The sequence below is a fragment of the Pseudorca crassidens genome, chromosome 14, assembly GCF_039906515.1.
Source record: "Pseudorca crassidens isolate mPseCra1 chromosome 14, mPseCra1.hap1, whole genome shotgun sequence".
NCBI classification, from domain to species: domain Eukaryota; kingdom Metazoa; phylum Chordata; class Mammalia; order Artiodactyla; family Delphinidae; genus Pseudorca; species Pseudorca crassidens.
This window is the reverse complement of record NC_090309.1, coordinates 42,711,614-42,734,237: the sequence shown is the minus strand read 5'-3', so window position 1 is coordinate 42,734,237 and position 22,624 is coordinate 42,711,614. Positions and strand designations below refer to the sequence as shown.

The following is a 22,624-nucleotide window of genomic DNA, read 5'->3' as shown; positions in this document are numbered from 1 at the left end:
CCTTCTACACAAATGCACACCAAACTGATCTGATGGTGTAGACCCGCCGCCGCCTCTTCGTCTCTGCGTCCCCGAGCGCTTACAGGCCGCCTTAAAGAGAACGCTGGCCGCGGCCTAGGCGAGGTTCCGTGGGCCCGGGGCCGCAGTCTCCGCCCAGAGCGAGCTGTGTCGGGCGCGCGCAACGCCGCGGGCCCAGGTGCAAGAAGTTAGTTTGGCCCCTTCCGCGGGCCGCGCCGGCTCCGGGCCCGCCTCCCCGCGGGATTGGAGGCCCGCGGCCCCGCCCGGCCCTGGTAGGCCGGCGGGAGGCGTTTCGCGGTCTGGCGGCGGGGACGCGGAGGGCCTGGTTAACCTCCTCTCGTCCCCGGGTCCTGGGGGTCGCGTCGGGACCCCACACTTCCGCGCCCCGCTCTCCGCCTGCCCGGCCCGCGTGGCGCCCTAGCCCGGGGAGGAGCTGCGGTCGGAGAGAGACGCCGGGGCCTCCGGGCCGCGCCTCAGCCCCGGACGGGCAGCGGTCCCTGCTTTCGCGGTTGGTCCTGACTTTTTTCTAACTCAGTGCGTGAACCTCGCCCCCCTTCAACTCCCGTTCGCCCAGAGGCGGGGCGGAGGAGTGAGGCGGGGAAGGAGATTGGGTTTCTCTTTTTGTCGGTCTAGAGGGAGCTTGAGTCGGGAAGTGAGTCTCCAGACGCCGGCGAGCTTCGGGTGGTTCGGGCCGGCCGGGCGTGGGGGTGTCTTGGGCCGCCGAGCAGGACGGGCGGGCGGGCGGTGGGTCGCGCTGCCCCGCCCCTGCCTCCGCTCTCATGGCCCTCCGCCATGGCCGCCCCCAAGCCCAGTCTTGGCTCGGGTTCAGGTCTCTGGGTAGTGGAAACTCGTGTTGAGCACTTTTCATCGCAGCTCTGGGAGGGGACCCCAAAGCAGCAGGGACGTCTGTGTCGGTACTGGCCTTGAGAGGAGGCTGGCGCTTCCTCCTGTGAACTTGAACTCCGCATCCATGCCCAGAATGCGCATTGTATAGTAAGTCACCTTTCAGGTCTCAAGTTCTGATGCCACAGAGTTGCCCCCAAACTGTGTTTGTCTTCTTTATACTGATTGAGAATTTATGCCCTGCTGAAAAGTTGTTCTCTGTAGACTTTAGTTTTTAAATCAGCAAATAAATGTTGGGCCCCAGTACATAAAGTACTGGTCAGTATATATAAAGTACTGGTTAAAACTTTTCCTGTTTTGGGCATTGTTCATTTAAATTCCTGGCTTCCCTTGTGTTCGCGTTAGGAGGAGGACAGGTGAATATTGTTAAAGATTTCTGCTGTGTTCCTTTGCTCTACCTGGGGTGTTGCTGCTGAGTAAAAGGTAGGGCGTTGATTAAAGTTAAGTGAAGCAGGGAAAACCTACTAAAAGGAACAGAAACCTTCTCATTCTGAAGATGGATAGCGTATACAATGAAAACTTTCATTTCAAAAGCACTCACCAGTTTTAAAAAATTCTTTGGAAATACTTAGAAGACGACAGTTACTTTCACAGTTAGTTTCAGGCCTATATGCTGTGTGTGTTTTTTCCGAAGAAATTTTCTCTTCCGACTCAAAAATCTCTGGTGAATTTCACTAACCTGTGTACAATTATAATTAATTGGGTAAAGTTGGATGGCTCTACTATGGAGTACATACTTTTCTTGTTTTGTTTGCGGTACGCGGGCCTCTCACTGTTGGGGCCTCTCCCGTTGCGGAGCACAGGCTCCGGACGCGCAGGCTCAGCGGCCATGGCTCACGGGCCCAGCCGCTCCGCGGCATGTGGGATCCTCCCGGACCGGGGCACGAACCCGCGTCCCCAGCATCGGCAGGCGGACTCTCAACCACTGCACCACCAGGGAAGCCCTGGAGTCCATACTTTTGTTGTTGGCAGTACTGTATTAATCTCTAAGACAGGGCAGTTTTCACTTTGGTGAAGGTGCGGAAGGGACAGGATATAGAGGAACAGAAAGAAGCTGAAAGAGTAGTGTGCCAGCCCTAAAACTGCACAGTGGCCTAGTGCTCTGCTTAATTATACATCCATGAAAACCCAATGCTTTCCTCATTTAACAGATATTTACTGAGTACCTACTCTGTGTCAGTTGCTGGGCTTGGTAATGATGTACATTGCCGTCGTCCATGTTTTCCCAGTCAAAAGCTGTATTTTCTTTCCTAGTGACTGAAGACCTTCTCATCTTTGACACGTAGCATTCTTAGTGAAAGGAGTATTTTCATATATATGAAATTTATTTTCTCTTTGTAATTGGATATTGTTAACTCATTTCTTAAGGTGTATTCTGCACTGTTAATAGGTATTTTGACTGCCTAACTGAATTTCGGAAATGTTAAGTGAGGTTCAGCAGGTTTGTTTGTTTTTTTAACATCAGTGCCTCTTAGATTTCAATATTGTAATGTTGGTGAATCTCCAATTTGAATAAAATGTGTGGGCTTTCCTAAACCCAGTTGACTTCAGAATCCTAATTTCTGGGAACCTGGGAAAGTGCCCCATAGAAGACATTTTGAGAAATGTATTTTAACTGGAGTTTTCTTAGCTGTTGTTTTTATTTTTAATCACTATCTCACCCCTTCTGCCAACAGAAGTGATGCCACCAAGAAGAAAAGAGAAATACAGACTTCCTGTTCCACTTCCAGAAGGCAAGGTCCTGGGTGATGTGGAAGGAAAACAGTGGGTGCTGGGCAAGATGATTGGCTCTGGAGGATTTGGTTTGATATATTTAGGTAAAGTATAAATCACCAAATATTCTTATATATGTGACTATACCTGTGACTTCTTAATAATATTTTGAGAATTGAAACTTTGAAATAAGATATAATCCATAAATGTACTTTTCTAAGTCGTATGAAGATAATGTTTAGTAGAATGGGTTCAAGACATGACTGACCCCAGTCCTTGTTGTCCATGTTTTTCTGAATGACTCTTAGAAGTCTTTTCAGAGCATAATTACACAGTCTGCCAGACAAAATGTTAATGTTCTTTTTCGAGAGTGTTTTCCTGGAAACATTGCTTTTTACAGCTCAGAGAATGCAACTGTATGAATACAAACACTTTCCATTTGTGAATCTTAATCATTAATATTTAAGTAGTACAAGGTTCTGGTCATTTCTTAACTAGGCCTCACTAGAGAACTGGGCCTTCATACTTCAAGGCATCTATTGCATGGAATGAATTAACTTCTCTCCTGTATATCTAGAATGGTACTAGTTACATGCCATCTTGGGATAATTGTGTTTTTTGTTTTTTGTTTTTTTTTTTGCGGTACACGGGCCTCTCACTGTTGTGGCCTCTCCCATTGCGGAGCACAGGCTCCGGATGCGCAGGCTCAGCGGCCATGGCTCACGGGCCCAGCCGCTCCAAGGCATGTGGGATCCTTCCGGACCGGGGCACAAACCCGTGTCCCCTGCATCGGCAGGCAGACTCTCAACCACTGCGCCACCAGGGAAGCCCCTGTTTTTTTCTTTTAATTAATTTATTTTATTCACTATTTTTTATTTTTGGTTGCATTGGGTCTTTGTTGCTGTGCGCGGGCTTTCTCTAGTTGTGGCGAAGGGGGGGCCACTCTTCATTGCGGTGTGCAGGGTTCTCATTGCTGTGGCTTCTTGTTGTGGAGCATAGGCTCTAGGAGCGTGGGCTTCAGTAGTTGTGGCACTCGGGCTAATAGTTGTGGCTTGCAGGCTTTAGAGCGCAGCCTCAGTAGTTGTGGCACACGGGCTTAGTTCCTCCGCGGCAGGTGGGATCTTCCCAGATCAGGGCTTGAACCCGTGTCCCCTGCATTGGCAGGCAGATTCTTAACCACTGCGCCTCCAGGGAAGCCCCCATCTTGGGATAATTAAGAAATTAGACACTCATTTATTTTTTGTGTTCTTTGGTACAGGTAAGGAGCCTGAGTTGAGTATACTTTTACACTACATTTTAAAATTACACTGACTTTAAAAGGATTATTCAGGGCTACCTTGCATCTGTAGTTTAATGATCAAGAAATATCCATTAGAAGATCAGATTTAATGAATAAAATAAGATAAATATTAGTGATTAAAAATATGCCCTCGGGCTTCCCTGGTGGCACAGTGGTTGAGAGTCTGCCTGCTGATGCAGGGCACGCGGATTCGTGCCCCGGTCCGGGAAGATCCCACATGCCGCGGAGCGGCTGGGCCCATGAGCCATGGCCGCTGAGCCTGCGCGTCCGGAGCCTGTGCTCCGCAACGGGAGAGGCCACAACAGTGAGAGGCCCGCGTACTGCAAAAAAAAAAAAATGCCCTCAAGGAGCAGTTCTTCTAAATATATTGACTCATTATATGTGTGTCTGTAGGAATTTAAGAAGTTGGTAAAAGACCTTCATTGGAGGAATCTTGGGTTCCTCATTAAACATTTCAAAGTGTAGGGAAGGAAGAACTTTCCCTCTATCTTCTTAAGCTGGATACCTGGGTTTATGAAATAAACTGACAACAGGCAGATTAACAGGAGAAAAGGTATACAAATTTATTAATTTTTTTAATGTTACATGCACAGTAATATCAGGGGAAAAAAGTGAATAAATACCCTAAAACACGGTGAGATTTGAGAGCTTACATACCGTCTTAATAAGGGAAGGGGAGACGGGATACAGGCCACTTAAGGGACAGTAAATGATTTTTAGGAAAGATTAATAGCCCTTAGAAGAGTAGATGTGGGCTATGATAGTTCATAACAAAGTTTGGGAGTGGTGTCAACTTCTCATCTCTTCTGTGATGAGTCAGTCTTTCCTGGTTAATGAAGCGCTCCTGGAGGGCATTTAAAACAATGGAGGTTTTTTTTTTTTTTGGAGGCTCTGTCTTTAGGCAAATAAAGGGAGTTCAGAGGAAGCCTCTCCCTACATTTGCTATTTTTCAAATGCCTTTAGTTCAAAATAATCCTTATGCCAAAGAGGCATCTTTTAGGGTGGCATATTCTGCCACCCTTGTCACACAAGCATGTTTCATGGCTCATGAAGGATAAAGCTTCTCTTCTGATAAAATTAAGATTGTAGTTTTGAACAAATGGATGAAATCCAGTTAATAAGTAACTTATTAATCACCTGAGTGTCTAATCTAGTTGGAAAGATAAGACCAACACAAAATTATTGTATGGGTTAAATAAAGAACAGCTTCCCCATTTAAAGGATTTGAACTTGCTTGAAAAATGCTATGATTCTAAGTACTAGATTGAGTGACCCAGACAGCACTGTTCAATAGAAATGTAATACAAGCCATGTATGTAAAGTCAAATTTTCTAGGAGCCACATTAAAAAAAAAGTAAAAAGAAACAAGTGAAATTTAATTAAATAGTATGTATTATTAAATACAATCTATCTAAAGTATTATAATTCCAACATGTTATCAATATTAAAAAAAGGAAATATTTCACTTTTTTAAAGTCTTTAAAATCCAGGATTTGTCTAGTCATATTTCAGGGGCTCAATAGCTACGTATAGGTAGTGGCTACCACATTAGATGGTGCAGATAAAGACCCTGAGAGTACTTGGGATCTACAGAGAATAGAATTCTTTGTAGAATAAGTGTTGGTTGAGACTCTGAATTAGTGAATTCTCTTGTATGGCAGAGAGTAAGGATCTCTAGTACATTGTCTTGACTCAAGGTCAGAGAAATGGAGTTGAATAAATTATTTCTGATGTGGCTGAGCTATAGCCTTGGATTGCACAGCTTATCAGTTATACTTTCAGTTTTCTAATGTTTGAATTATTTGAATAATTTCAAAGAACTACAGAAAAGCATTGATTGTGATGATCTTGTTTTCTCTTTTTTAGATGTACATATTGTATGTGTTATATGTATTTAAATTTAAGTGCATGTTTAAACTTAAATTATATGTCTATACACATACACATAATGTATGTGTACATATATGTGTATACATACTCACTACTTGAGTGGTTCCTGTTGTGAAAAAGGAATTTATTTGCTTAGGCATGTGATTTATTTGTCCCTGTTTAAATACAGAAAAATCTTTGCTTCTTTCAGTCCAAGTACTGCACATATTTTTTTACTTTTTTTTTTCTCAGTAAGATTTATTTTGCAACAATTTTCAAGGTTTCATATGTTATGAAATACCCCCTACTATCTGAATTTCAGAACCTGGATCCTGGAAATATAAGCAAGTGCACACGTTGGGGGAAGGACTTTAAAGAAATGTTTAGCTGTTTTGAGGAAAAGTTTCCATACTTCAGAATATATAATAAAGCTGTGTGTTCCAAGTGTTGTTATTGTTTTATCAGAAGTGGCATTCATAAATCAAAATCAGCTCTTCAGTGAGTTGCCATCAGCAACAACTTCATTAAAATTAGCTTTTACTTATTTTCAAAGCTAAGCAAGTCCATATGAAATTATATCATGCTTTTGCATTTTACCATGGTTCTCATCACTTCCTGTATATAAATGAAGAAGTAGGTAAATTCAAGTTTCTTTTGTGTCCTTTGTGTCCAGCTACATTCTTTTTAAGCATCATATTTGCCAGATGTACTCTTTCAGCAGACACTTCATCAGCATTTGTTACCAAAGGCTGAGAAGAAGCTAACCGCTGTGTCTAACTCATTGTGTGTGTATAACTGTCCTCGAGCTTTGAGATCAATATCCAAGGCCTTTCAGTAGTCAGCAAGAAGAAAAGGGGAAGGGGCAGAAATATTTTATATTTACTCTTGACTTGGAGAAATAATGTGCCTGTAGCATTAATAGAAATAGTAATGAGAGGGAAAAGAAAAGTCTGAATACAAGACAGAGTTCTTTCTTTGTATATGAAAAGAGAGGAGGGGAAAAGGGAGAATGGAAACTGGTTTAGGGGGTGGAAAAAATTGCTGTTATTTTGGGATCAAATAAGTGAAAAAAATTACTAAAATTTCCGGAGAGAGAACTAAGAGTTTAAATTCTACTTTATTGCTAGGTATAACATAGAACTAAGCAAACTGAGGGAGAATTGCACAAATAAAAGCATGGGCTTTGGTGTTAGGCAAATTTGGGTTGAATTCTGACCTGACTAAGCCTTTTGCAAACTTGAGTGACTTTCACCTATCCACGAGTCTTTGTTTCTATTCTGTATGTTAGGGGTAATAATAATAGTGATGATTAAGATAAGGTTTTTAAAAACTTGGAACTCGATAAGCAGTTCAATCTAATTTATTTATTTATTTAGAATTTCCCATTCTCAGTGATAGTTGAACTCTAAATTCAGTGTCTGGTGCCGCAGGAGATTAGGATGGTGACAAAGACATCTACTGGAGGGTTTTTCCATTTGTCCTGCCATGGACTGTGATGGATTTAGCTACTAAATGTGGTAAAACTAAGAACATAAGAGAATGTCAGTGGAATGACATTTTACTTACCAACCTCTATCTATTTTTCCCACTAAAATTTACAATAGTAACCATGATGACATAGTGAAAAGTTCTCATTTAAGCTGTCATCTTATGTTTCAGATATGAAAGATACCGTGTTTCAGAAATTAGTCAAAAATCTAGAAAAACAGGGCTTCCCTGGTGGCGCAGTGGTTGAGAGTCCGCCTGCCGATGCAGGGGACATGGGTTCGTGCCCCGGTCCGGGAAGATCCCACATGCCGTGGAGCGGCTGGGCCCGTGAGCCATGGCCGCTGAGCCTGCGCGTCTGGAGCCTGTGCTCCGCAACGGGAGAGGCCACAACAGTGAGAGGCCCGCGTACCAGAAAAAAAAAAAAAAAAAAAAATCTAGGAAAACAGAATTACAGGTAATAAACTTCAGCCAAATTCTTCATGTGCTCATGAAGTCTTCTTATATTAGTACAATGGAAATGATTTATCTGTGTAAGTTTTAGTTTTTTGATTTTGAGCATAACCATGACAATTTAGCATCTTTGGAATATCAAGCACAGACTAGATGTTCAACGGTTATTTGCCTGAGAGATGGAGATAGACTGGGCTGCTTAATCCACACAAGCCAGTTGCTTTATTCTCTTCCATAATTATAGATGTTACCCTTAACTCCAGCCTGTAACCTTAGAGATGTACTCTTAGTCACAAGAAAAACTGAGACAAATTAACTCTCATGATGTCATCTAAAAAAATCTATATATGCTTTATTGACAGTAAATCAATAGCATTATCTTTTCTAAATAATATGTTATTATAACTAAAATTAGCTCTCTTGAAGCATTAAGCTCAATCATTTTTTCATGGATAAATGTTTAGACTTCAAGTGACTGCCATGCATTTTTTGGGTAATCCTCTCAGATCAGCTCAATTTTGCTCTTTAGAAACAGAAGAAATCTTTTTTTGGGGGGGGTGGTAGGGCAGGGGGAAGAGGATAGGATGACTATGAGTTTTAGAAATTATCAAAGTTTAACTCACATATTTTATTGATGAAACAGACTTCTATTTATGAAGAAATAGAAAAGGTTATTTATACATGTATGGTTTTTACTTATTGTACTTTCTAGTAAGCTGGAATGGATTGATTTTTAAGGTATGCAGAGTAGTGTTCGGAAGATCCTAATGATAATGCTAGCAACAAAGTAGAGTTACTGAAACATATATTGCTTCATTATATATTGCTGTGTTAAATGTTATTTTGGCAGTGTTTTATAGAGAAGGCTTTGAGATAAGCAGTTAGTCTTATTTGATACAGTGCTTACTAGGAACCACAGTTGTTACTAGGAAATTTTGCAGATGATACTGTGTGGGTGAAAAGAAGAAGGAAATAAATATGAAATAAGGATAACTTGTACTAGAAACTATAGTATATAAGATAAATTAGTTCTCAGATGAAGGTGTAATAGGTGATATTATCTCAACGGAGGAAGAGATCACTTGGGATTTTGTGAGTTTAATAAACTTGATGTACCTTTCACAAGAATATTTAAACTCCCTAGAAGTTGTATTTTACTTTTGTATGTGCTGTCCATCGGCTATTAATTTTGAGTTTTAATAGAGTGTTCATTTACTTATCAGTTAAGAAATCTAAGTATCTGCAAAAGTTTGGATTCTTTGTATAAAAAGAGAGTGTTTTTCTAAGGCTTACTTAGCCTTTTCTTATCTCTTTCATTTTTGTAAGTGTCTGATCTTCTTTTTAACATATTTTATATTGTGGGTCTTCATTTTCAACATTTCTACTCTCAAACTCTTTTGCCTTAAGGGAAGATTTACAAACTGCTCTGTTCTTCAATGATTTATATATTATGTCTCTTTCACTGCACCTGTTACTATCTTATAACTTTACAGTGGTTAAGGTTTTTAAATTTGAAACCTGTTTGCTATAGGGAAATGTCTTCTTCAGGAAATGAGTTCACCTCTATTGCCACACAATAAAAAAACTCCCAGCTTTTGGGAGCTTCTGGCTTCATTATGAAATAAGGATAGACTTTTGCTTCTGAAGTGTTTTAGGGTTTTTTTTTCTTTAGATATGGATGAAGAGTAGGAAGTATGGTCCTTCTTTTAAGAAACAGGAATATCTATGTTTATAAAATAAATGAAAAGAAAATTAAACTCTAAAGCTCTAAATGGAAGAATTCACTAGAAATTAGCTATTTGGATGATAAAAATTTGTCCACCATCCACATTTAACAATGATCAAAGTGTTTGTGGGTCTTATACTGCTTACATAGTCTTGCAGTTAGTGGTCCTTCAGAAAGTTTGTCCCTTATAACTCCATTATGTGAACTGAATACGCTATGCAGTATTCTATGTGAAAGGGTATTTTAGGAGGAAAGACACAAAACTCAGCAATTATTTCAAGAAAATTGTTGAAGATTTCCATTGTTTCTTTTAAAGAGGTGGACTTCATTTAGTCAGGTAGACTTTTCTTTAACATCTCCAATCAAGTAATACTTGAGGAAAAAGGTTCCCTAGAAAGACATCCATTGAAGGCCAGGAACATCTACAGATGCAATGTGATCTCAGGCAATGAAGCATGTGGCCCTTCATTGGCATTATATGATAACAGGAGGATCTTCTGGCAGAAGAGCTGACTTTTGCTGAGTTCTGCATGCTGCCCCTCCAAACCCATCTTTGATTGGCACCTATGCCCTATTGAAACTGGCATCACACCTTCTGAATGGGCACAGTGCCAGCCTAGCAGATGGGTATGGGCAAAAGCATGCCAGAAACCCAGTATGTGCATCAAGTTTAAGTATCAGGGGCCCAAACTCCCATCCAGGGATATAAAAACTGCAGTCTGTTGAGAGCTTTTTGTGCTTAAGGTTAAAGGACATGCCATTTCTACTCCAGCTTCGAGGTTGATTAATTTCGAAAGTCAAACAGGAGCTCCTGTGGCTGTGTCAGGCAAAATTCTGTCTTTGGTGAATGAGAATTACTACTTCATGTAGGGAAGAGAAAGTATTGTAATGAAGTGTCCAATGAGAGTTAGTCTCCCGCAAGGGCCTCCAGCACTTAAGCAGCATGCATTCAGTGGAGATGAATATTTCTGTTCTCCAGCAGAGCCAGGTGCCTTCAAAGCCAGATCTTCAACCTGCTGCAGTAAAGAACCCTAAATTTAGAAAGGGCAGGTAAAGTTTGGAACTCCTTGGTGACAGCTCTCACCCTGAGCTGATGAGGCTTCACAGAAGTGTATAAAGGAGATGAAGGAAAAACTAAATAAAACACCTTCAGATTACTTCAGCCTGAAACAGACAGATCTTTAACAAACCAAGGGGAAAAGTTTAGTCCCTTCTCCTCAATGCAGAAATTCTTCTGAATTTTATATCAATAAAAAGTTAGTTTACCAAAATGTTAGAACCAACTTAATGCATAAGTAACAAAGCTTCCTATTCTAACATTTATTTCATTGCATGTCTATCATGTATATAAACTTCACTTCTTGAATAATGGATTTTGCATAAAATTGAGTTCTAAATATCATATTCCTTATGATCGTCTCACACCAGCTACAGAACTGGGCAAAAAAAAAAAAAAAGGGCATCATTCCTTGTGATCACTTTAATCATATCCCCTAAATGCTCTTAAATTTACAGGAATGCCTGTAAGACCAGCTGTGGCCAAGAGAAGCTTTTTCATAATCACCTTAATAGCCATTGCTTTTTCTTTTCCACTGTGTAAACTTTATCTATGGAGCAGATTCCATGAGACCATTGTGAATACTTCAACGTATTCAAAACATATAACTGCCACAAATTAAACTACTAAAACTAAAGCTGGTGCATTGTAACTGCCAAGTAAAACTGGCACGTCCCTCTGTCAGACTGCGGGAGAGTATGCCATACAGTCCTCAGAAAACACAATTCATCCAGAAGCACTCTTGTCACTTGCTCTGATATTAAACCAGAGAAAGTGACATTAATTAAAGAAGTGACGTGAGCCAACAAAGGCAATGAAATTCTAAGCTTTGGCTCATGTGCAGACCTTACTCCGACTTGCTCTGCTTAGGTATCGTGGCCATTTCTGAAGAGGAGTGTGGCTACTTCCCTTCTCCTCCTCCTTTCATCTTTCCATTCTGAAACATCATTTTCAAGCAACTAAAATTGCATACCCAGGGTTGCACTAGCCAGTTGGTACACTGGTAGTCAATGCAGGGTTTCCCAGAATAGTCACGTGGTGGCATGGGATGCATTTACTGCACTTGGTAACTGCATGAGATGAACAACAGCTAGAGACAGAAGAGAGTTGTTCTCACAAAAAGGCAAGCAACAGCATAATCGAGTAGGGTACCTAGATGCGGTAGACCGGGAGCTAGGGGAGTCTGTTGCTAGGATCGCTGGTGGAAACGAATGATGGCTGGTAGGCCTTATGAAAATTCTGACGTGCTAACGAGCCAAGCGGGGGAGTAGCCACAACTCTTCTCACTCTCTCTTTGTTCCTTCCTGTATGTGCCCTTTCTCAGTGCTTATCTTGTTTCATATGATTGCCATTTGTATACTGTTTACCGTCCATCAACACTAGCTTCTAAACTCCTTGCAGGTATTCTCTCAGAGTGCCTAGACAAGGCCTTGCATACAATAGCTTAAAAAAAAATGATTGGTTAAATTAACTCTAAAACTAGTCTGTTCAGGAAAAATAATTTTCCCAACAATTAAGTTATCTGAGATGAAATTTCGTTCTCTATATACTATTAACATGCAGCATGTGTGTAAGGCACTGTCCTTTTAGATTTAGAGACATTGGTTTGTATATTTTGGGGAATTCGAGGGGAAAGAAGTTTCTGTTCATTCTCTTTCCAAGTATGTTTTTTAGATACAAGAAGCCATGTACTTAATCCATAGATTATAGGATTTATTGGGGAAAGTCTACTTTGCTAATGCTTAGTGCAGAGAGAGTTAAAAAAAAGAAAAGGACATTATATTAAGACTAAATAGTTTTGTGTTTAGAATGAAACAATTCTACTGAGTAGCACTTAATTGAAGTAGACCTAACAGCAAGTATAAACTTTTGTGGAGGAAATAGGTGGGGTTTAATGTTAAATGGATTGACTTATAGGCATGTAACATGCATAAGAAATCCACTTTTCAAAGGATATAAAGACAACTTTAACAGAAAATAAATTATTGGAATTTCTTTTAATCCGAGTGAATGAAAGATTTGATTAAGAGTTTTGTACATAGTCAGAAGCTTTTGTTATGGTTTCTGGGCATGGGTGTTTTATATTTGAGATCAGGAATTTTCTATGTATGTAATTAGTCGTGAGGTTTAATGTACATTTTTCATATCAGGCAGACAATGGCTTCAAAGAGACAGCAGCACTGCAAAGGAGCAAGAAAAGAAGGCCAAAGTTGACATACACAGAGGCAAAACAGTGTAGGAAAAATCAACACGTTTTGCAAAATCAATCATTGAAAATGTGTCAGTGTTCAGGAGACTGTCTTTAATTTGCAATCCAAGTGAAAAAGAGTATTTAAATATGAGAGGCAGTATTATTGAGCCCAGCATGCCTGCTACCACTTGTTTGACTAGCTCAGAATAGAACACTGAGAGGCAAGGGCTCAAAGTTAAATGAACATTTATACATTTTAAAATCAAATGAAAGATTCAGAGTATATTCATGAATTAAAATTTTTTTCAGAACCCTAAATTTAATCAGCTGGAATTACTTTTAAAGTGTCATTCTATTTAACTTTTGGGAATGATGAATTTGCCTTTTAATAGGGATGCTGTATTTTATCATGAAGATGAAACAAACTGTCTTTTGTTAATTATTCCCCAGAGACATTGGCCATTTTTCTCTCCTATGCTTAGTGTGGAGTAAAGGCAGCTTCCCGCAAATTTATATCAAGCAAGAGCAATCAGAAGCTACAACATGTGTGAAAGAGGCTCATGGAGGGCATAGTGTCCATTGTAGGTGTTCTGAGTGCTACCTAATGAAGTTCTTAGAGGTAATGTTACCAAAGCCTCACTATCGAGGCTATGAACATAGGACATAGAACAGTAAAAAGGAATGAAAGCAAGAATCTCCGGTAAAGTGTAGCAGATGAGTCAAGTGTGTCTGGGGCATACTGCTAGGGATGGTTCTTGAAATCTTTTTTAGGAATCATCATCATCATCAACTGCTGCTAAAATCTTTTACTTAGTGTGTGCCATGCTCTGCGTTAAATGCTTTATATGCATTATTTCATTTAATCCTCTCAGCAGCTTGATAAGGGAGTTATTGAGGCTTAAGAATGGTAAGCAATTTGTCTCTATGCTATAGTTTTAATAATTGCCTCCATCTACATTTGAACTCAGGTTTCTTTGCTCTCCTGATTGATGTCCTTTGTCAAAGAACACTTTGAATTTATTACTAGCCAGAGAAAATAGTGGCAAATGACATGCTTGTGACATGCTCATTTCTAAAATAACAGTGAAATATCTAATTGATAGTATTGGCAGCTAATGTAAGAAATATGTTAGTGATGATGCTGATAATGGTGTCATTTTCATTCAGATTGACAACGTGAGGTGTAGATCATCCGTGATACGTTTTTAATATTAAGTTCACAAAATCTTTGAAAGACCATCTGATATTTATAGCAAGTCTAGTGTTAAGAAGTAGAAAAAATACATACACTAAAAAATGTACTATACCTAGATCAAACAATATTTTTATGAAAAAAAGTAAGAATAGTCAACAGTGCATACAAACTGATGATAAAGATTTGGTAGGTTTTTCTGCTTTTTAAAAAATGAGTAAATTTATTTAGTTTATAGGGATTTTATGCATTTGTTTTAAGGCTAATAACCAACAGGAAGATCAGAAGAAGCCTCTAAATCCCTATGATACAGTTTTAATAAGCATCATGTAAAAATATTTTTACAGATACTGAATTATTTTCTTTTTTTTTTACATCTTTATTGGGGTATAATTGCTCTACAATGGTGTGTTAGTTTCTGCTTTATAACAAAGTGGATCGGTTATACATATACATATGTTCCCACATCTCTTCCCTCTTGCATCTCCTTCCCTCCCACTCTCCCTATCCCACCCCTCCAGGCTGTCACAAAGCACCGAGCTGATATCCCTGTGCCATGCGGCTGCTTCCCACTAGCTATCTACCTTACGTTTGTTAGTGTGTATATATCCATGACTCTCTCTCGCCCTGTCACAGCTCACCCTTCCCCCTCCCCATATCCTCAAATCCGTTCTCCAGTAAGTCTGTGTCTTTATTCCTGTCTTACCCCTAGGTTCTTCATGACATTTTTTTTCCCTTAAATTCCATATATATGTGTTAGCATACGGTATTTGTCTTTTTCTTTCTGACTTACTTCACTCTGTATGACAGACTCTAGGTCTGTCCACCTCATTACAAATAGCTCAATTTTGTTTCTTTTTATGGCTGAGTAATATTCCATTGTATATATGTGCCACATCTTCTTTATCCATTCATCCGATGATGGGCACTTAGGTTGTTTCCATCTCTGGGCTATTGTAAATAGAGCTGCAGTGAACATTTTGGCACATGACTCTTTTTGAATTATGTTTTTCTCAGGGTATATGCCCAGTAGTGGGATTGCTGGGTCATATGGTAGTTCTATTTGTAGTTTTTTAAGGAACCTCCGTACTGTTCTCCATAGTGGCTGTACCAATTCACATTCCCAGCAGCAGTGCAAGAGTGTTCCCTTTTCTCCACACCCTCTCCAGCATTTATTGTTTCTAGATTTTTTGATGATGGTCATTCTGACTGGTGTGAGATGATATCTCATTGTAGTTTTGATTTGCATTTCTCTAATGATTAATGATGTTGAGCATTCTTTCATGTGTTTGTTGGCAGTCTGTATATCTTCTTTGGAGAAATGTCTATTTAGGTCTTCTGCCCATTTTTGGACTGGGTTGTTTGTTTTTTTGTTATTGAGCTGCATGAGCTGCTTATAAATTTTGGAGATTAATCTGTTGTCAGTTGCTTCATTTGCAAATATTTTCTCCCATTGTTAGGGTTGTCTTGGTCTTGTTTATGGTTTCCTTTGCTGTGCAAAAGCTTTGAAGTTTGATTAGGTCCCATTTGTTTGTTTTTATTTCCATTTCTCTAGGAGGTGGGTCAAAAAGGATCTTGCTGTGATTTATGTCATAGAGTGTTCTGCCTATGTTTTCCTCTAAGAGTTTGATAGTTTCTGGCCTTACATTTAGGTCTTTAATCCATTTTGAGCTTATTTTTGTGTATGGTGTTAGGGAGTGATCTAATCTCATACTTTTACATGTACCTGTCCAGTTTTCCCAGCACTACTTATTGAAGAGGCTGTCCTTTCTCCACTGTACGTTCCTGCCTCCTTTATCAAATATAAGGTGACCATAGGTGCATGGGTTTATCTCTGGGCTTTCTATCCTGTTCCATTGATCTATCTTTCTGTTTTTGTGCCAGTACCATACTGTCTTGATTACTGTAGCTTTGTAGTATAGTATGAAGTCAGGGAGCCTGATTCCTCCAGCTTCGTTTTTCGTTCTCAAGATTGCTTTGGCTATTCGGGGTCTTTTGTGTTTCCATACAAATTGTGAAATTTTTTGTTCTAGTTCTGTGAAAAATGCCAGTGGTAGTTTGATAGGGATTGCACTGAATCTCTGGATTGCTTTGGGTAGTAGAGTCATTTTCACAATGTTGATTCTTCCAATCCAAGAACATGGTATATCTCTCCATCTGTTTGTATCATCTTTAATTTCTTTCATCAGTGTCTTATAATTTTCTGCATACAGGTCTTTTGTCTCCTTAGGTAGGTTTATTCCTAGATATTTTATTCTTTTTGTTGCAATGGTAAATGGGAGTGTTTTCTTGATTTCACTTTCAGATTTTTCATCATTAGTGTATAGGAATGCCAGAGATTTCTGTGCATTAATTTTGTATCCTGCTACTTTACCAAATTCATTGATTAGCTCTAGTAGTTTTCTTGTAGCATCTTTAGGATTCTCTATGTATAGTATAATGTCATCTGCAAACAGTGACAGCTTTACTTCTTCTTTTCCGATTTGGATTCCTTTTATTTCCTTTTTTACTCTGATTACTGTGGCTAAAACTTCCAAAACTATGTTGAATAAGAGTGGTGAGAGTGGGCAACCTTGTCTTGTTCCTGATCTTGTTGGAAATGCTTTCAGTTTTTCACCATTGAGGACGATTTTGGCTATGGGTTTGTCATATATGGCCTTTATTATGTTGAGGAAAGTTCCCTCTATGCCTACTTTCTGCAGGGTTTTCATCATAAATGGGTGTTGAATTTTTTCGAAAGCTTTCTCTGTGTCTATTGAGATGATCATATGGTTTTTCTCCTTCAATTTGTTAATATGGTGTGTCACGTTGATTGATGTGCGTATATTGAAGAATCCTTGCATTCCAGGATAAACCCCACTTGATCATGGTGTACGATCCTTTTAATGTGCTGTTGGATTCTGTTTGCTAGTATTTTGTTGAGGGTTTTTGCATCTCTGTTCATCAGTGATATTGGCCTGTAGTTTTCTTTCTTTGTGACATCCTTGTCTGGTTTTGGTATCAGGGTGATGGTGGCCTCGTAGAATGAGTTTGGGAGTGTTCCTCCCTCTGCTATATTTTGGAAGAGTTTGAGAGGGATAGCTGTTAGCTCTTCTCTAAATGTTTGATAGAATTCGCATGTGAAGCCATCTGGTCCTGGGCTTTTGTTGGAAGATTTTTAATCACAGTTTCAATTTCAGTGCTTGTGATTGGTCTGTTCATATTTTCTATTTCTTCCTGATTCAGTCTCGGCAGGTTGTGCATTTCTAAGAATTTGTCCATTTCTTCCAGGTTGTCCATTTTATTGGCATAGAGTTGCTTGTAGTAATCTCTCATGATCTTTTGTATTTCTGCAGTGTCAGTTGTTACTTCTTCTTTTTCATTTCTAATTCTATTGATTTGAGTCCTCTCCCTCTTTTTCTTGATGAGTCTGGCTAATGGTTTATCAATTTTGTTTATCTTCTCAAAGAACCAGCTTTTAGTTTTATGGATCTTGCTATTGTTTCCTTCATTTCTTTTTCATTTATTTCTGATCTGATTTTTATGATTTCTTTCCTTCTGGTAACTTTGGGGTTTTTTTGTTCTTCTTTCTCTAATTGCTTTAGGTGTAAGTTTAGGTTGTTTATTCGAGATGTTTACTGTTTCTTAAGGTAGGATTTTATTGCTATAAACTTCCCTCTTAGAACTGCTTTTGCTGCATCCCATAGGTTTTGGGTCGTCATGTCTCCATTGTCATTTGTTTCTAGGTATTTTTTGATTTCCTCTTTGATTTCTTCAGTGATCACTTCGTTATTAAGTAGTGTATTGTTTAGCCTCCATGTGTTTGTATTTTTTACAGATCTTTCCCTGTAATTGATATCTAGTCTCATAGTGTTGTGGTCGGAAAAGATACTTGATACAATTTCAATTTTCTTAAATTTACCAAGGCTTGATTTGTGACCCAAGGTATGATCTATCCTGGAGAATGTTCCATGAGCACTTGAGAAAAATGTGTATTCTGTTGTTTTTGGATGGAATGTCCTATAAATATCTATTAAGTCCATCTTGTTTAATGTGTCATTTAAAGCTTGTGTTTCCTTATTTATTTTCATTTTGGATGATCTGTCCATTGGTGAAAGTGGGGTGTTAAAGTCCCCTACCATGAATGTGTTACTGTCGATTTCCCCTTTTATGGCTGTTAGTATTTGCCTTATGTATTGAGGTGCTCCTATATTGGGTGCATAAATATTTACAATTGTTATATCTTCCTCTTGGATCGATCCCTTGATCATTATGTAGTGTCCTTCTTTTTCTCTTCTAGTAGTCTTTATTTTAAGGTCTCTTTTGTCTGATATGAGAATTGCTACTCCAGCTTTCTTTTGGTTTCCATTTGCATGGAATATCTTTCTCCATCCCCTTACTTTCAGTCTGTATGTGTCTCTAGGTCTGAAGTGGGTCTCTTATAGACAGCATATATATGGGTCTTGTTTTTGTATCCATTCAGCCAGTCTGTGTCTTTTGGTGGGAGCATTTAGTCCATTTACATTTAAGGTAATTATCGATATGTATGTTCCTATTCCCATTTTCTTAATTGTTTGGGTTCCTTATTGTAGGTCTTTTCCTTCTCTTGTGTTTCTTGCCTAGAGAAGTTCCTTTAGCATTTGTTGTAAAGCTGGTTTGGTGGTGCTGAACTCTCTCAGCTTTTGCTTGTCTATAAAGGTTTTAATTTCTCCATCAAATCTGAATGAGATCCTTGGTGGGTAGAATAATCTTGGTTGCAGGTTTTTCTCCTTCATCACTTTAAATATGTCCAGCCAGTTCCTTCTGGGTTGCAGAGTTTCTGCTGAAAGATCAGCTGTTAACCTTATGGGGATTCCCTTGTGTGTTATTTGTTGTTTTTCCCTTGATGCTTTTAATACGTTTTCTTTGTATTTAATTTTTGACAGTTTGGTTAATATGTGTCTTGGTGTATTTCTCCTTGGATTAATCCTGTATGGGACTCTCTGTGCTTCCTGGACTTGATTAACTATTTCCTTTCCCATATTAGGGAAGTTTTCAACTATAATCTCTTCAAATATTTTCTCAGTCCCTTTCTTTTTCTCTTCTTCTTCTGGAACCCCTATAATTCGAATGTTGGTGCGTTTAATGTCGTCCCAGAGGTCTCTGAGACTGACCTCAGTTCTTTTCATTCTTTTTTCTTTATTCTGCTCTGCAGTAGTTATTTCCACTATTTTATCTTCCAGGTCACTTATCCGTTCTTCTGCCTCAGTTATTCTGCTATTGATCCCATCTGGAGTATTTTTAATTTCATTTATTGTGTTGTTCATCATTGCTTGTTTCATCTTTAGTTCTTCTAGGTCCTTGTTAAATGTTTCTTGCATTTTCTGTATTCTTTTTCCAAGATTTTGGATCATCTTTACTATCATTATTCTGAATTCTTTTTCAGGTAGACTGCCTATTTCCTCTTCATTTGTTAGGTCTGGTTGGTTTTTATCTTGCTCCTTCATCTGTTGAATTATTTTTGACTATGTCTTTTTTCATTGGATAATAATTTTTTTAATTAATTAATTAATTAATTTTTTGGCTGCATTGGGTCTTAGTTGCTGCACAGGCTTTCTCTAGTCACGGTGAGTGGGGCCTACTCTGTTCCTGTGCGTGGGCTTCTCAGTGCAGTGGCTTGTCTTTGTTGCAGAGCATGGGCTCTAGGTGTGCGGGCTTCAATAGTTGTGGCATGCAGCCTCAGTAATTGTGGTTCGCGGGCTCTAGAGTGCAGGCTCCGTAGCTGTGGTGCACGAGCTTAATTGCTCTGCGGCATGTGGGATCTTCCCGGACCAGGGTTCAAACGCATGTCCCCTGCATTGGCAGGCGGATTTTTAACCCCTGCACCACCAGTGAAGTCCTGGATAACAATTTAAAGATACAGTATTTAGAAAACTAGGTCTTTTTAAGAGTAAAATAAACAAAAATAAATACTTGGATAAGTGAAATGTTGATAAAGAATATGTTTCTTTATAGAATTTGTTCAGATGCCAAAATATTTTATATATAATAGAAGTATAGTTTTTGAAAAAGTATTCAGTTTTGCCAAGATATTAATTATTACACAATAGTAATTTATTATGTACCTCCAGATGATTTTATGAGAAAAATATAACATTTCATGAAGAGGCAAATCTTTAAGTGTTTTTAATGGAGATAGTTATTAGATATTGCAAAGCTAGTTTTTATGCTGATACTTTTTTCTTGGGAGTATATACATAGCAAGGAAAAGAATGAACAAAATATATTACTTTAGAATACATGTTATTGAGTGCTTATGGTGATATACAGTTATTAATTTCAGTTTCTGGAGAATGTGAAGAAAAATGCTGTTCATTATACTTGATCTTGTTTCTATTAAAAGATCATGTGTTACAGTTCTAACATATATCTCCAGTGTCATATGTAAGTATTACAATTGGGCCTGAAGTATTAGTTATGTAAACCTCCTGTCTTATAAAGTTTTAGGAGGGTGGTAGAAGGAAAAGTAGTAAAACCCACTAAAAAATCTCCACACAATACACTTCAAGACAAATGAAAAGAAAGCAAAACAAAGTTGTGTACCTAATAGACCATTGTTGCTGTGTGATGGAAAGGGGAAGAAAAACATTATAAGACTTCTATAGTATCAGAATTACTACTTCATCAGAAAGCTTTTGACCAAGTACAAATGTTCTGAAATTAACTAGTTTAATGTAAATGGAATGCATTATGGAATCTGTCTTAAAAATAAGAGATTTTTATTCGGGGAAGGGCTTTTAAGTTCTTTCTGACCCTGAAGATCTGTGAGATCCTGAAAGATGGTGAGAGATATTGAAACATGGATAGAGGTGTAAGGAAAGAATTGACCCAGCTGAGCAAAGAATTAGCTATACTACTAATGAGCAAGCAAAATAAATCTAAGGCATAGAAAAATGATGTAAAGAGAACATCAAGAAGAAAAAGTAATGGTTCTGTTATCTTTTTGTGTAGTATAGTTTTGGATAATAAGAACATTACATGAAAAGGTAAAGACTTTCAAAACAGAGACCATAATGAAAGATAAGAAAGATTTCCCTTATTTGAAACCTAATTTCAGCATGAATATTAGCAAGTGTTTCAAAAAGTGAGGGTGGAGCCAAAGTTCTTACCTAGTGGCTTGTTAAGTTTGAAATGCAGAATGTGTAATATCATTTCAGGGAGGGAGTTCAGGAACTACTTCAGCCCTTAATTCATAGACTAACAATAGAATAACTTCATAATAGCTAAGAGAAATATGGCTGTCATTCCAGTACACTGTCTGGCCAAACTGAATGCCTCTTAAGAGAGAAGGAAACATTTGAGGACTTAGGAAATCTGAAATCATTTTATAACAGATTACCACAAAGATAAAGTAGACTTGAAAGTATATAAGTGAAAAAGACTTCCAAGAAATAAATGAATTACAAAAAGATTTGATGACACAAAGTAAAAAGTTTAGTAAAAACTGGACTTACGAATATAATTTTATAATGCAATTCACATTTCTAAAGTAGATTAAAGAACTGTGGTTAGGAAATATAGGGTTAAGAGTTAAACGGAAAGGTTGGTACATATCAACTCTTCAAGCAAGCTCGAAATGTTTAGTTAATAATAATAATAATGAAAACATCTGAATTAGAGTATATCAGTGTGAAGAGTGTTTAAGGAATAGATAAATGGATTGAAAGGTAGTCTATTATAAGATAACATATGTAATATGTACCACAACCAGTAAGTAATCGGTGAAGGAGAGCAAAAACGAATAACAATAATATAAATGTACAGTGTTGTATTATAATTCAATTGCCAATTACTACATTAGATAAAAACTGTCTGAAATCCCCTATTAAAGAATGTCATTGACAAAAACCCCATAATCACTTGCCAAAAGAGAAATACCTAATACAATAAAATATAAAGACACTAAAAGATCGAGTTTTTTAATGCACGTGTAAGCAAAGAGTAAGATAAGCATTTTTAAAATTGTTTTATATTCCGTAGTAAAAATTATTAAGTGAACTAAACAAGGACATTATGTAATGGCAAAATGTTAATAAAGCCAAGTGAAAATGTAATCATAGAATTCAATATGACCAGAATGCTACTGTTCGTTTTTCTTAAAGAAGAAAGAAAATCTAGCAGGTGTTCAATAAGAACATGTTACAAATATAACTAGAGGTATTATAAACAGGAAATGACAAATCAATCACCAGTAGGTCTTCACACTGGTCTTTATGGAACCCAGGTATACAGGTGAAAGGAGTAGGGGCTGTGGTCACTCCACCCATGTTTCAACCTGAGCATTTCTGCTTTGATCTGTTCTTTGTATCAGGCTGCCAAGAAACATCCTGTTACTGAAACAGTTGAAGATAACTGATTATGCTACAATAATTAATAAGCTCCAGAGTTGAATATGCAATTAATAAGAAATGATTTATATTTGGAGGGGACTTAACAGCATTATAGAGAATAAGATCTTTCTTCCCCAACTGTACAAGAACTCATTTTAAAAATTGTGCGTGGTGATTTATTAGTAGTAAATGTAAAGAAAAATCAGAATTTTTATATGTCATAGTCTTGGAACCCAAGCATAGAAATAAATACCAATATTGTCTTGCTTGTTTTGTTTATGACCTGCATTCTATCTCGAGTTTCTACATATTCAAATAGTGTTTAATTTAAGTTCACCTCCCCCTTGAAGCCTACTGTTTTCCTTTTTG

General features: G+C 38.2%; 1 protein-coding gene across 6 annotated transcripts in view; it reads left to right on the top strand.

Annotated features, from left to right (window-relative positions):
• The first annotated feature begins 253 nt into the window (after positions 1–253).
• Positions 254–22,624, top strand: part of VRK2 (VRK serine/threonine kinase 2) — a 96,989-nt gene continuing 74,618 nt past the window's right edge. For 2 of the 6 annotated variants that reach the window (XM_067704995.1, XM_067704994.1), the window contains exons 1-2: positions 262–526; positions 2,598–2,738. In XM_067704995.1, coding sequence (XP_067561096.1) covers positions 2,603–2,738 — 136 coding nt within the window. In that variant the 5' untranslated portion in view covers positions 262–526; positions 2,598–2,602. Of the gene's footprint in view, positions 527–700; positions 1,012–2,597; positions 2,739–22,624 lie in introns of those variants that run through there. The other 4 variants (XM_067704993.1, XM_067704992.1, XM_067704990.1 and 1 more) reach the window with 4 other exon arrangements.